Source organism: Epargyreus clarus, unplaced genomic scaffold (assembly GCF_041222505.1).
Source record: "Epargyreus clarus isolate Ecla_fem2 unplaced genomic scaffold, WU_Ecla_fem_2.2 ptg000026l, whole genome shotgun sequence".
NCBI lineage: Eukaryota > Metazoa > Arthropoda > Insecta > Lepidoptera > Hesperiidae > Epargyreus > Epargyreus clarus.
In genome coordinates, this window is record NW_027332233.1 from 1,564,768 (window position 1) to 1,578,472 (window position 13,705).

General features: G+C 33.4%; 1 protein-coding gene across 3 annotated transcripts in view; it reads right to left on the minus strand.

Moving 5' to 3' along the window:
• if (integrin subunit alpha inflated) overlaps positions 1 to 13,705 on the minus strand; it is a 112,760-nt gene that overhangs the window by 21,929 nt on the left and 77,126 nt on the right. For all 3 annotated transcript variants that reach the window (XM_073088183.1, XM_073088181.1, XM_073088182.1), the window contains exons 4-5: positions 6,122 to 6,248; positions 3,572 to 3,633 (exon numbers count right to left, since the gene is read on the minus strand). In XM_073088183.1, coding sequence (XP_072944284.1) covers positions 3,572 to 3,633; positions 6,122 to 6,248 — 189 coding nt within the window. The remainder of the gene's footprint in view (positions 1 to 3,571; positions 3,634 to 6,121; positions 6,249 to 13,705) is intronic.

Sequence of the window (13,705 nt, forward strand, 5' to 3'; positions counted from 1 at the left end):
TTTAAACAGCTGATCTTATGAGGTAACAATTATATGTACGAGTACATATATCTGTGTTATATTTGAAAAGCTTTTTGGTGAAGATAAATTCAGAGCAGATTTTGGAAAAGTCTCAATCGAATTAATTGGCTTCACGCAAGATATTTTTAACCCCCGTATCTGGGGTGATGCTTAAAATATCAATGAGCGTGCGTGCAAGTCCGCAAACTAATAAACTCAACGATCAAAAACAACTCAACAAAAAGAGTTCAGGCTCTTTTTGTCGCGACAAAAGAAACAGTTTTTTGGTAGTCATTTATGGCGCTTGATTGTTATGGTGTCAGATAATGGAAATTAATGGCGAGCTCGTGCTTACTGGCTGAATGTAAATTGATTTTAATTTCGTGAAACTCGTAACCGCACTTGGCATTCTCGCGGTCTTGTATTTATGGTCCGAAACGTGATGTGTGATTTCCCAGAAGCGATTATAACCTGAGATTTTATTTTGGAAGCAATTTTGGTATTAACCTCCGCAATTTACTTCGGCATCGTAAATAAATCACTTCTAATTTATAGACACCACTGAATACTCCAAAAGGTCTTATAGGGTCGAAGATATTAGTCATAATATGATTTTTTATTTTAAAAGATCTAGCCAACTTATCATTAAATTTATTTAGGATTAGAACCATAATTTTCATTTATAGATTACGGGTCAATTAACTAATGCTAGCCAAGAGCCGCTTAGCAGCCTTCATACTCTTTACATCTTTGAGAACATTATGTAGAAATTTTGTTCGTTTGTAGGTACGTTGGTTTTTCAAGATTTTCCTTCGAAAAAGCTATTATAAACTTAGAATGATTGTAAAAAATAATGTGAAACGCAAACATGCAACTAACCCCACTGGTTTATCGGGTGAACAGGACGTAAGCTCCAGGACTTAAGGTTTACCCTACTTAGGTTCTAGGTATTACACATGCAGAATAGATCGTAACATGTGTGCCGATAGCCCGAAGAGCCGGATGGCACATTGCCAACGTAACACACTTAACTTGAACGCGTTTCCTGCGATTTACCGCACGAGCCTAGCATCGAGGCAACTATCTCATTATTCAGCTGGCACTAGCTTATACAAAGCGTTTAGGGTCAATATCCACTGTACTTCACGTCATCATTAAATTCACGATATATTCTTAAACAAGAAGTCAGTACATGTGACGATATAAGTGCACGGTGTTTTATCTAAAACAATAGTTGCCTAAAGCGAAGGCGGAAGGGTACACGACAGTGCGCATGAACCTGACATAACACTAGTAGGATTTGCCGCATAAATAGGCGCTTATCTGTATTGCAACTTCGTTGCAAATGTTGAGGACCGTGCTCATTTACAATGCATTAGATAAATGTAGTTTAAAAGCTCTACATTCAGGACTAGACACTTTTAGTCTTCAGTTTTCATATTCAAAAGTAAATTAGAAGAGGGGCTTATACAATTTGTTATGTTTAAATGGTTTCAGCTGGTGACTGAAATCGGGATGCAGTCTAAAATCAATGTTTTAAAATCATTTATTTCAGCTTAAAATATTGATACACTCACGAATTTTTTTCATGTTAAGACGGTTGATATCATATTGCTTTTTGAAAGATATAAAATATTCATATCAGAAGGCTTTTGTTGTGTCATTTAACCTCACCCTAACGCGGAACCTTGGCTTTCACCCCACAAAGACGTATAAGGCGCTAATCTATCAAGCTGTCAGTCATCCGATATCTCAGCAACATCGCATCAGCCAAATACAGAATCCCATAAAGCAAATAGCAGACAATTCGATTGACTACTATTTTCGGAATAGAAATCGCCGTGTGGTTTTGCCTTATTTTTTGCGGTAGCAACAATAAAAGATTTAATAATTCATAAGGGCGGTGCGGCTGCGCGGGCGCATTCGTGTCACGTGCGCGCGCGATGCGATCACGTTGATAATTCTACAAGGCAAAAATAGTGCTATTCCCACGATCGTAAAATCACGATGTTTTACATCGCCTCCCCGGTTTTTTGCAAAAACGGAGACACGTTCGCTTCTTGAGAAACCGCCATTTTGTAGGTCTTTTTCTGACAACTTGCCTCGATTATGTTCCCCTTTTAAGTGATTGCTCCGTAGCATTGAATCGAAGACGTTTTTAAATCTGACTTTCGTTTAAAAATAGCACGAACGAAACAGGGACTAATAAAAGTGAAAATATTTGATTACAAGAATTACATTTAGTTTTTAATATCACCAAGATTTTTAAAGCCAGAAAATACCAAAAATACCGTCATAAGATATCACGGAGAATATAAATTTTAAGATTTCAACCAAACCGAATTACAGATACGTGCTTAATTAAAAAGAGCTTACGAACCGCCCAAAGACACTGATGAGGTGTAATTTTAAGCAAATTGTCGTGAAATATTTTTTGTACAAATTGTCAGTAATTTACCGACAAATTCGTAATTAGCGTAACTGAAACATTAAATACAGGCGAGATGCAATAATACGATTTTATATTTTAAAAGGACAGTGAATCAGGACAGTATGTAAAATAATTGTAATATTTAAGTTGTAATATCTTATTTATCTTTTAAATATACCTGTCTGATAAATGTAAACATTAATAATATTAAACATAAATGTTAACTGGAACCTACTTATATTTGATACAAGTTTTTTAGTATTTATAATGTTCCTTCCAGTTTTGTATCCACAATTTTTATCTGAAAATCAGATTTAGCAAGAATATAGAAAACCCGATTTCTTCCTCGCTAATTTATCTTTTAATATATCTTGATCACTAATTATATTTGTAATTAATTGCATTTTATAAATTTGTCTTGGATTACAATTACTCCAGGTCATACATTTCTGAAAATACTATATAGATAGTACTAAGTAACTAAAGTATTAGATATGTTACATCTAAAGAACGAGTTTCAATGGATCCATAACGGTTGAAATTCAAAAATCAGTTCTTAACTCGCACGTCCAGACCCGAAGTTGATTACTGCTTGCTACAAATTTAGCTGCCCACTATTATTAATGCATTAAGGTAAAGTTTTTAGGTTGCCACACGTTACCGATTCTTAGGGATAATCCTACCATACAAATGCACCTGTTGTCACTGGTTTTCAAAGACCGTTTTTTAATAAAATACCACGATAATATGGAAAGTATAAGAGAATGTAATGAAATTGAATACTGGACTTAGGTATTTGTTTTGTAGGAAAATTAGTAGGTAACTAGGTAATTCCTATCTACTCCTTTGGTGCCTACAAACTGAGTAATACCTAGTCACTTTAATAAATGTAATGTCATAAATCTAACTTGCTGAATAGTTATAATGTGCAAAGTGTTAATTTAGACGCATACGCATATGCCTCAAAACCGATAGAATATGCATATTAAAATGCATAATTAATATCAGTCACAAAACCAAAATCCCTTACGCTAGTACAAACAATATAAATCCACATTCAAATTAATATTTATTATCTAAAGAATAAATTATAAAATAAATCCTATATTTAAATTACAATATGGCGTCATGAAAGCTCACCTTTGATACAGCGGCGGAGAAACCGGCCTGACACAGGCCCGTCTTGCGCTGCCCCGTGCTCGCTGCAAAATTTTAATATTAAATTATTATCATAAAATGACTATAGGATAACAGCATCACAGGCCAGATATCAAATAGAATAATCTCCCTTCATAATAATAAGCTGTACAATTATAATTATAAACTGTGTTGCCTTATACATATACCGGAATCCGATTATATGTCGGGTACGATACGAAAAATTTAAAGTAATTTAGGTAAAACTGAAATTGCAAGAAGGAAATCAAGTTATCAGAAATCACTTCCGACCATAATCTAATCTACTTCGTGTACAGGACGCAAAAACTTGTTCTACATGCAATTTCTGTTTGATATCTGTACTGTGGGAAACATCGAATATGATTAATGTTGTGTAACTAAATAATATTTTAAACCGATATTATAATTTACAATATTGGTTTCTTACCCACTGACGATGAGCACATCAGAAAAATACTTATAAGATATATGTTTCATATTTATTTAAACACCTAGTACAACAAATACTATATTTATGTAACTGTGTATTAAGGTACAGATTTGATTATCTTTATATTTTACACAACACATCCAAAATATATATTAGCTATATTTATCCTATTTTTCATAATAAAAATTCTTTCAAATTCACAAACACGTTGTCTATTCTACGACCATCTACACAATAGTACAATAACATGCAATATTATATCACACGGAAAATATTACAATTAGGTAGGTATAGAATGGAGTTTATTAATTTATTATCAATGATGTTTCCATTATACTTGTATTAAAGAAATACACCAAAACTTAGATATGTGCGTCATTTAAGTATTACTAACATTGTATGTTTATACAAAAAAAAATCAAAACGCACTACTGTGCGTTGGACATATTACACTTATCTACATCTTATTTTTATATCTTTTATATCTTATTTTTATAATTTCAAAATTAATAATTCTACACTGATTTAAAATATAAAGATAATTTACTTTTTCTTTTTTTTAATATTACCATCTCTGTATAATTGTATATTACAATTACTAAAGACAAAATATTTTTTTATAAAAGTGAAATAATGAATGTTGCCAGGATTAAATGATATTACATCAGGTTTATTGTTGATTCCAGGACCAGGCAATGGATGACATAGGAAATAAATTCATTTTTCGTGTGTTAAACGTGACGTGATATGACAATGTACATTAAGTAAGTACTACACTGTACAGGTGCTGTGACATCGATACCACATGTACATACTCACCCTCCTCCACGGTACGATACCCTAGACAAAATATATATATTATGTAAGTATAATAGCATAACAGTTGTTTTAAATATAATTATTATTTCCATTCTTTAGAACGCAGGCACCAATCATGACATAAACATTAGTATTTAATATAAGTAATTAATACATCTAACAGATAATATTTAATGCCATAACAAATATTAAGAAGTAAATTAAATGTCAACATTCCGTTACTTTTATAACGACATTATTTAGAATACATATCGCCTTTAAATTAAAAGATATATAAATTAAATATAATCATTTGACAATAGACGTCCTTTGTTATTATTTTTGTTGCCGCATAATATTCGTGTAGTTGACATTATAAGACGATTACGATTATTATAATAAAATAATATTTGCCGACGTACACACATAGATTAGTAAAGATTACTCACTCCTAACAAGAAAATGTTACCAGTTTTGAGAATTGAAATATGTAGTTGCGTAAAAAAGCTTTTCCACGTCTCCGTGCTAAAATGTCCCTAAAATATTTGTAGTAATTATTTATTTATTATGTAAATTACGCAGTTTTAGTTATTTATTCGTAAATTTTCTCTAGAAATGTTTTTATTTGTCAAGAATTCAAAAAAAGGACTTACTAAAAAGCCGTTTGTGGCTTCATTCAATTTCAAGGCGGCGACGTATATTTACTAATCTATGCGTACACAATAAAATAATATTTGTGTAGTTGGCAATATAACATAATCAGATATACTAGAAATATAATAATAACAATAAAACAGTTTGTTGCAAAAGTAAGTCGTCATTTTGTAATAAATCAATGCCTCGTGGCGCGTGTCCCGTCACGCTAATTTCACCTCTCCCGTCCGCCATTACCGGCGGAAGTGAGCGCGGGCTTTTCGCGCGCTTTTACGCCATCATGACTCTGATGTGTGCTCCATGACAGCTGAGCTTTTTACCATAATAGCAGAGTGCTTTTAATTTGTAATTTAATACGATTGTTGTTCTTAAAAATTATTCAATGACATTTTTGTATTTTTATTATTTTGTTCTTTTTTTTTGTTTCATAGGTAATTAATTTAGCTTAGGTGATTGTTCTTCTTAAAACTATTGAATGATATTTTTATTATTCTCTTCTTTTTATTTGTGAGTTTCATAAATGAAACACAAAAACTTGATAACTTCAATTTACAGTACAGATTCAGAAGGATAGCTGTCATGTCAGTATCTGGCTTTTTTAAAAATAAATTCAAATTAAAAAAACTTACAGCTTCTACAGGGCGAGAACTCCTTGACTTCGTTGGCGTCGGGCGTCGTCGCGACGTAGCAGGAGCCCACCGCGTCACGCTGGTTCAACTTCGCAGTCACGAACGACACGTAGCGAGGGGCACACGCCTACGGAAAAATAAAGATTAAAAATTAAAAATGTTTATTGAAATACCTATGAATTAACTAATAATTGTAGACGAAATATTAATTGAAATGTTTAAAGTAACTGTGGCAGTACTCTGGATATTATTGCCATTATCGAACTGATTAGCAGCCTAAATAATGGTTGAAGTACGCTTCACCTCTTAGCTTAGGTAGAATTGAATTAAGAACGGCAAAAGACAGGCGGTAAAAATACTTTTTAACATGTTATCAACATTATTTTTAAGTATGATAAACAAAGTTCTTTTCAAGTTCAAAGTTGCTTTATTGAACTTATGTGAGCAAAGATGCTACACAAAGAATTCTAGGTTGGTTCTCTATTCAGACTGACGTTTATAGGAATTTAAATTTAGGCATCCTCGACAGAAATGAACAATTAATGACAAATAAATCAAATCTATTAATCAAAAAAGACCTCTGTTCTACTCTACCGACTCTACATTTCCTAGAAAGCATACCCACGGAACCGCGACAAAATATCCTCAATTTTGTATACATGGCATTAAAGTTTCCTCGCATAGCTTTACGACCATAACATCCTACCAACCTGGGTGTACCTCGAGGATCCGAAATAGAGCTCCCCAAATAGCCCGGTGTATGAACTTGAAAACCGTTCGGCAGTTCATCTGAATTTCATTTTGTAATAACATGCGTTGATCCTTGTCACAGGGTTGGTAATTTTACTTATAACTAATAAAAAAATTGAAAGTAAAAACTGTTTCATTCGAATAATTTTAATTTTAAGAATAAGCATGTACCTATATGGTTCCTATATTATGGTTACTGAGCACCCATACACATTTGTAATAAATCTTAGACTGATTATGTGATTATCCCCAAGAACTAAGTATCGTAATCTTGGCACACCCTTCTCGTACCACGGAATAAAACTTCTAATATAAGTTGGAACAATACATATTTGGTTGTGATATTTATTATGTATTAGTTTTACAAACACAACAACACTTATAATTAGACGTTATAATAATACATAATATTGACTAAAAGATTAATGTGCCAGCCCTAAGCTCCGTAACCGAATCTAATAACAGTTGCGTGCGCGTGCGTCGCGTTAAACTTAATAACAAACAAACAAACTAACGCACGAGGCGTCAGGGAAAACAGACCCATCTGCCGGATACACTATTATTTTACGTACATTTTTCAAAGGAACGCACCGCTTATGCGGATTTTATATAATAGATTTGTAATTTGTACACAGCGAATTAACCCGCATAATGATTACATACGGGTAAATTTAGGTACATACATTACTACAGAAATTGTTTTCAAAATATGCACGGAAATACATTTTGATAGTTTATTTACCATTCTTTGTAGATGAAATCTCAATGAAGGCTTACGTTCATTTATAAATTTTGAAATGCTGTGTAAAATGTTTGTGTTACAAGAAATAAATTAGACACAGCCAATTGTGACAATGTAGTTACAATAGATATTGTAGTACGCTAGCTACACAGTAGTGCATAGTAGTTGAGTAGCGTTACTAACTGTACGAGAGGACATGGCTTTTTCATATTACTAACAAATGGTCATATCCTGTAGCTCATCTTAAACAATTCTCGGATTGACATCACACCTAAAGTCAGTCAGAAATGCTTTACAATCTCAACTGAAATGACTCATGTAATTATGTATTAACACACCTTTCGACCTAAAACAGCAAAATAAATCGCAACATAGAAGACGGTATCACAGAGTCCACCTTTAGAATATTAAGTCTCATGATTTTATAAATTAACATTTTTATCATTATTAATCATTCTCAACACGCAAAGGGTTTATTATAAAAATATAGGGTTGTAACCCCTTAATACATTAGCTGATTATTATCTAATCTAATTTTGCGGGACACGAAAGTTAATCACAAAATCTCTAATTTGAATCAAATTATTATGTACAGAAAGTTATTATAAGTGGGGCGGTACCACCCCGGTCGAACGGATTCTACCACATATACTTAAGTATCATTTTTAGGGTTTCCTATGCAAAGGGTTAAAACGGAACCGTATTACTAAGCCTCCGCTGTCTGTCAAAAGGCTAAATCTCTTGAACCATAATAGACATACTTACACTTGAAAATTTTACATAATATGTGTAACGCTAGCTGCTAAAATATATATAAAACAAATATAACATATAAAATATAACATAAATATAAAACTAAAATGAAAATACATTAAAAATAAATGGCGACCTCCATACAACAACCGCTACTTTTTGGCGTTTTTCCTTATCTATTGAACCGTGATCGGCAGTTCTAATTTTCACAATGCATTTACACTTATAGCTGCTATGATAAAATACTAATAATTAATTATATGTATTGATTTTTTATACAGAATCCTCCGTGTGTAAGTTCGGCTTGCTCTTAGCCATTTTTTTATTATATTCAATAATTATTTTTATTACTTTTCTGTTTTAAACAAACAAGACACTTTTACGTATCTTAACGACAGGAAATCTCATTACTTTTCCCTTTTGTAGGTCAGTGTGGTTACGATGTCCCTAATAATGGTCCATTGATAGCGCGCTCGTAAACATGGGATAAACAAATGGTTTTTACGATCCTTTACAGATTTATTTCATCAATCCTTTCTTAAACAATCACTCTCGCTTTCTTACGTAATAGTATTGAAATACTTAAGAGTAAAATTTGTGTAAAATGTATGATAGTATAATTGCATAAAATACTTTACGGCGTTTATTAGGGGCAAATGGGGCAAATGAAGCCATTTTCAAAGACTCATGTAGGTACATTATACAGGCGGTCTAATCACGGGGTCGATTTTTTCTTTTTTGTTTTATCATATTTTTAGGAGTCCGATAACGAGTATATACCCAGACCAAGATCAAATTGAATTTCTACTCCGAGTAGAGGTTTTTAGCAGCTTTAGCGCCTGGCCGGACATTAAATCCAAAACACATTGTGTGTTAAAACCTAAAGTGACTACCACGCCAAGCGGATTGAAACCTCAAAATGTCCTAAACTTTTCGCACATCTTAACGAAATACGTTAGAGCAATAACCTTGCAAATAACTCGCCTTTTGACAGCTAATGGTTCCCATTTACGGTTATGTGTCGGGCAAATTTTGCACGGTTTTGTTGGCTTTGAATCTTGGCTTGAGCGTCATCGCAGGTGACTCAGCGGTCGTTAGGCTCTTTATTGATGTTTGGCAAAGATCAAGTCAGAAAACCATACCTCGAAGGCTATTTCGACGCTTTGAAGTCTTTGTTCGCCGAAGGCATATGGATCGACTCTATTAGGACCACCTTTACTCAAAGTAGATAATTATGTACGTGGAGAGAGAAGGCGTTACGGTATTTACAATTATGAAGCAATTTTTCAAAATAAATCTATTGCAACCGATGGATAACATTAGCCCACACGAAATATCATATTTATAATAAAAGTAAAATTAAAGGGTAGAGTAGAGTTTACTACAATAACTCTTGCAAGAACAACCACTAAATAACTGAATAATGTCAAAGTTATATATACCCATAACTCTATTCGACGTGACATCAGGATCATTACATACTTAAAACGATCGGTATTTAAAAATAATAATATCACGAGATCAAGCCACACTTTTCTGATTTTTCAAAGTACATTTTAGAAATAATTATAACTTGTGTTACACTCACCCCAAAAGTGATCAAGACTGGCCGTCTTCATTTATTTATTTATTTATTTTAAGGACTACCAACAGAACTATATGTTATACATGACTAACTTATGTCTTATACTAATCATCATTTATAAGACCATTTTAATAAATTTAAAATATAAATCACTATTAATTCGAGCAGCGTAACGTTCTATTTTAAGTGTTCCACAAAAGTGTCACTGCATTCTACGTTTACCCTCATTATAAAGGTATATTTTGGATACAATATCAAAGTAATATATGTACTTCATGGATATTAAATAACTGTTAGTTAATTATTACTATATAATTAAGTATATTTACATAATATTTAAATTATCAATAGATATGTATACCTATTATATATTAATAGGTACACCTATTATATCAAAAAATAACATATTAATTTGTAAACAATATTGCCAGGAATATTTAACACTTGCTATAAGTACTTAAGGATGAAGTTGTGCGGAAAACTTGACGCTTAAAGAGTTTGAATTTAAAAAACTTTTTAAAGTTTTGTTATGTCAACCAATTTGCTTGGTCAGCGTGGTGAAGTATCTTATATATAAAATTCTCGTGTCAAAATGTTAGTTACCGTACTCCTCCGAAACGGCTTTACCGATTTTCACCAAATTTTATATGCATATTCAGTAGGTCTGAGAATCGGCTACTACCTATTTTGTATACCTCAAGTGGTAAGGTTTGTTCACCCTTAACATTTTTTTATTTAAATAGCAACAACGTTTGCCGGGTCAGCTAGTAGCCTATAACACTCTCACTACACTCCGAGAGTAGATCACACAGAGAGAAGACACACGTGTAAAATCGTAAATCGTAAAAAATACTGTCACTATTATTACACTGCGTGACAGACACTTTATTCGTGACCGCAGTCAAAAATTTACGCGATGAATCTTCTTCAACCGAATACGGTGAGCGTGACATTTAAGTTTCAAGAAGAGGACAATTTACCCCGCTTGCCCCGTAAGTGTGTGGAAAAATGTTCCTTTTTTTGCGCTAACAAGCGATATTTATGAAACCTAATTACTGCTTTACGATAAGTGTAGGAAAGCGAAATTATTACGTGTTATTTATAATTACATACATTTTATTTAATTTATATCGTGAGTTCAGATGACCGCTTATGAGCAAACCGTTTATCCCTTTTATGACCATTGAGAATTACTTCACAATATATGTTATTTTGTATGTTTTACCATTTATACGTTATTTTTTTAGGTAAAGTAGTCATGTCTGAACACTACATTTTTAACATGTCTGACAATAACAATAAATACACATAAAACTCTAGGCTTAATCAGGGACTTCAGCATATAGTTTTAACAATTGTTAGGTTTGATGATACAGGGGCATCATCATACTTCCCTGTTCGCACCAAGTTTGAACCTAAAACTCTGCACAGTATATAGCTTGACGGCCACTGCGCTTATGATTTGCGCAATTAAGTGCGAGCTATTATAAGCTATTCCGATGACTTATTAATGAATTGTACTAAAATCGAAAGTAGGGAAGGTTAATAACTACGTACTCGCAACATTTCTGCGAACAGGGATGGGCTAACAGTTCTCAGCACGATTCTAGTTTTTATATCACAATAGCTGTCCATTACCCGTTGGTCCCATTCAGCCCGAGCTCCTTATAAGCCGGCGACACGTCTCGGAGCAGTAATGGCGACTTTTTCTCATTTGTCCCTAAATAGCGTATCGCTGAATTCTCGAAAATTAACAGCATTCAGTAGCGGTATCTATGGATCTCTAACAGTTCCGTGTGCAATAAGGTTATCTTGCGACAAACTGGACGTATAATACTCCACACTTGATGTACTACGAGACCGCGATGATCAGATGTGATGATAAAATCTTTATGCACGTTTTGGTTACATTTTGGCCATTCAGCGACAACGATCTCTGATCGCTGACGCTGAAATATTATGACTTCAGGTCTTTAAAATTTATATTCAACTTAACCTGATTTTTTGTTTAAAAAGGACAAGTCGCTTGCGCAATTAACAGTAGTAAAACGAGATTTAATATGTAGCCAGTGCCGACCATGACATTTTGTAATAAACATCTTAAGATTGGAGTGCTGCCTGAAGTAGACAACAAATGCGTGGCTGCCTCCGAGGACTTAGTCAGTATCTAAATTTGTTACTTCAGTTCATAAAAAATAGACTACCAGAAAAATTACTGTCTACAATATAAATAACCGTATTTGCACTTTAGAACTAAGGCCTTCTCGGATCATGCGCAATCTGGGCCTTTGGTGTTCGCATTCATTGTTCAGCGCTTTTAAACCCTCCGGCTAGTGCACTAAGCTGATATGAGTATGTTAGCTATTGTTGAAATATAAATCGTAACACACTAATGTAAGCCGCCAGAACATCGCATTCCACTTTGAATATCGTGTAGGAACCGTGGAAAGCCGCCATCTTGCGCGCGCATAATCGATTTTATATGTTGCCAGTTTCGAAAACAGAACCGCTATGTTTGTATTGCCAGTTAAGTTTATGTCTTGCTGTTTAACGCTAACGGACTCGAATGGGTTTGCTTGTTTCGTATTTTTATTAGATAGATAAGTAAGTACAACCTTTTGTGCTAAGTACTATTTTTTATGAAAAAAGCGGTCTTAAAACTATTTATATTAATTGCACAAATATCAATTATATATAATGAATACACAACAAAATTAAATTTTATCATGTTGCCGTGCTTCTTAAATAAATTAATAAATAGTTCAATTCCCATCCACTCAATTAAAAAGAAGCAAATATATAGTAATAGATGGTTAAAATAAAGTGTAACTTATAAGCGTTAAAGTTGTAAGCTTTTCAAGTTTCTTTTATCCAGACCCAAACAAAAAATCTATTCACCCAATTGTCAACCTAATTTTCTTTGAAGTTTTCTTTATTTTACTGTTTGTCTACAATCTTCACAAGCTTCTCGAGATATACCCATCTCTTATATTTAGCGAAGAAAATCAAACAAATATCTTATATGTGATTAGCTCATCTGTCACACGGCACGACGCACAATGCAGACCGTCTGTCACGCACGTTGTAAATCAGCTAACAACGCCTTTGTTCGCGGCTCGTGTCCAAACACATTGTTTGACTTGTCCAACTAAACGTTTCCTGCTTCATTTCGTCATGTTCTCTATGGTGTTTGATGCTTATAGTGTAAGTCGAAGGTAGCGGTGCTCTCACTTGACCTGGGCAGGAACCCGTACCATTTACTATGACTACCACCCTTATAGCAGGGAGACACCACTGCTGAGATGTCGTTATACAGCTGAACATACCGCATGCAGTAGCTAAACTTCACTATTCTACTCCAATACTGATAAAGAATATAAGTTTGACTCATTAAAATATGTATCTGCGTAGTATTTTAAAGGAGACGGAGGGAAGTAAAAATAAAGTGTTTTCTCTTATAGCAAATGCGACTAAAGTTTCGTTTTCAACTTTATAAAAATACTCTCATCAGGACTATACGGCAAGCAACATTTAAAAACCTTAAATGTGGCACCTTAATGCATTGCAATAGAAGAAGTGATACATTGATACATTAGTAAAGAAACCTTTCTTTACTATGTCGATACCTTGTCAAATGCGGCCTCTTAATCTGTAATGGATTAATGACGAGTGATTTGCAGCTAATTATATTATTTACCAATGAACTTTATTTAATCTCTATGCATTAACTCATTCCATATCGAGAGCAGGGTAA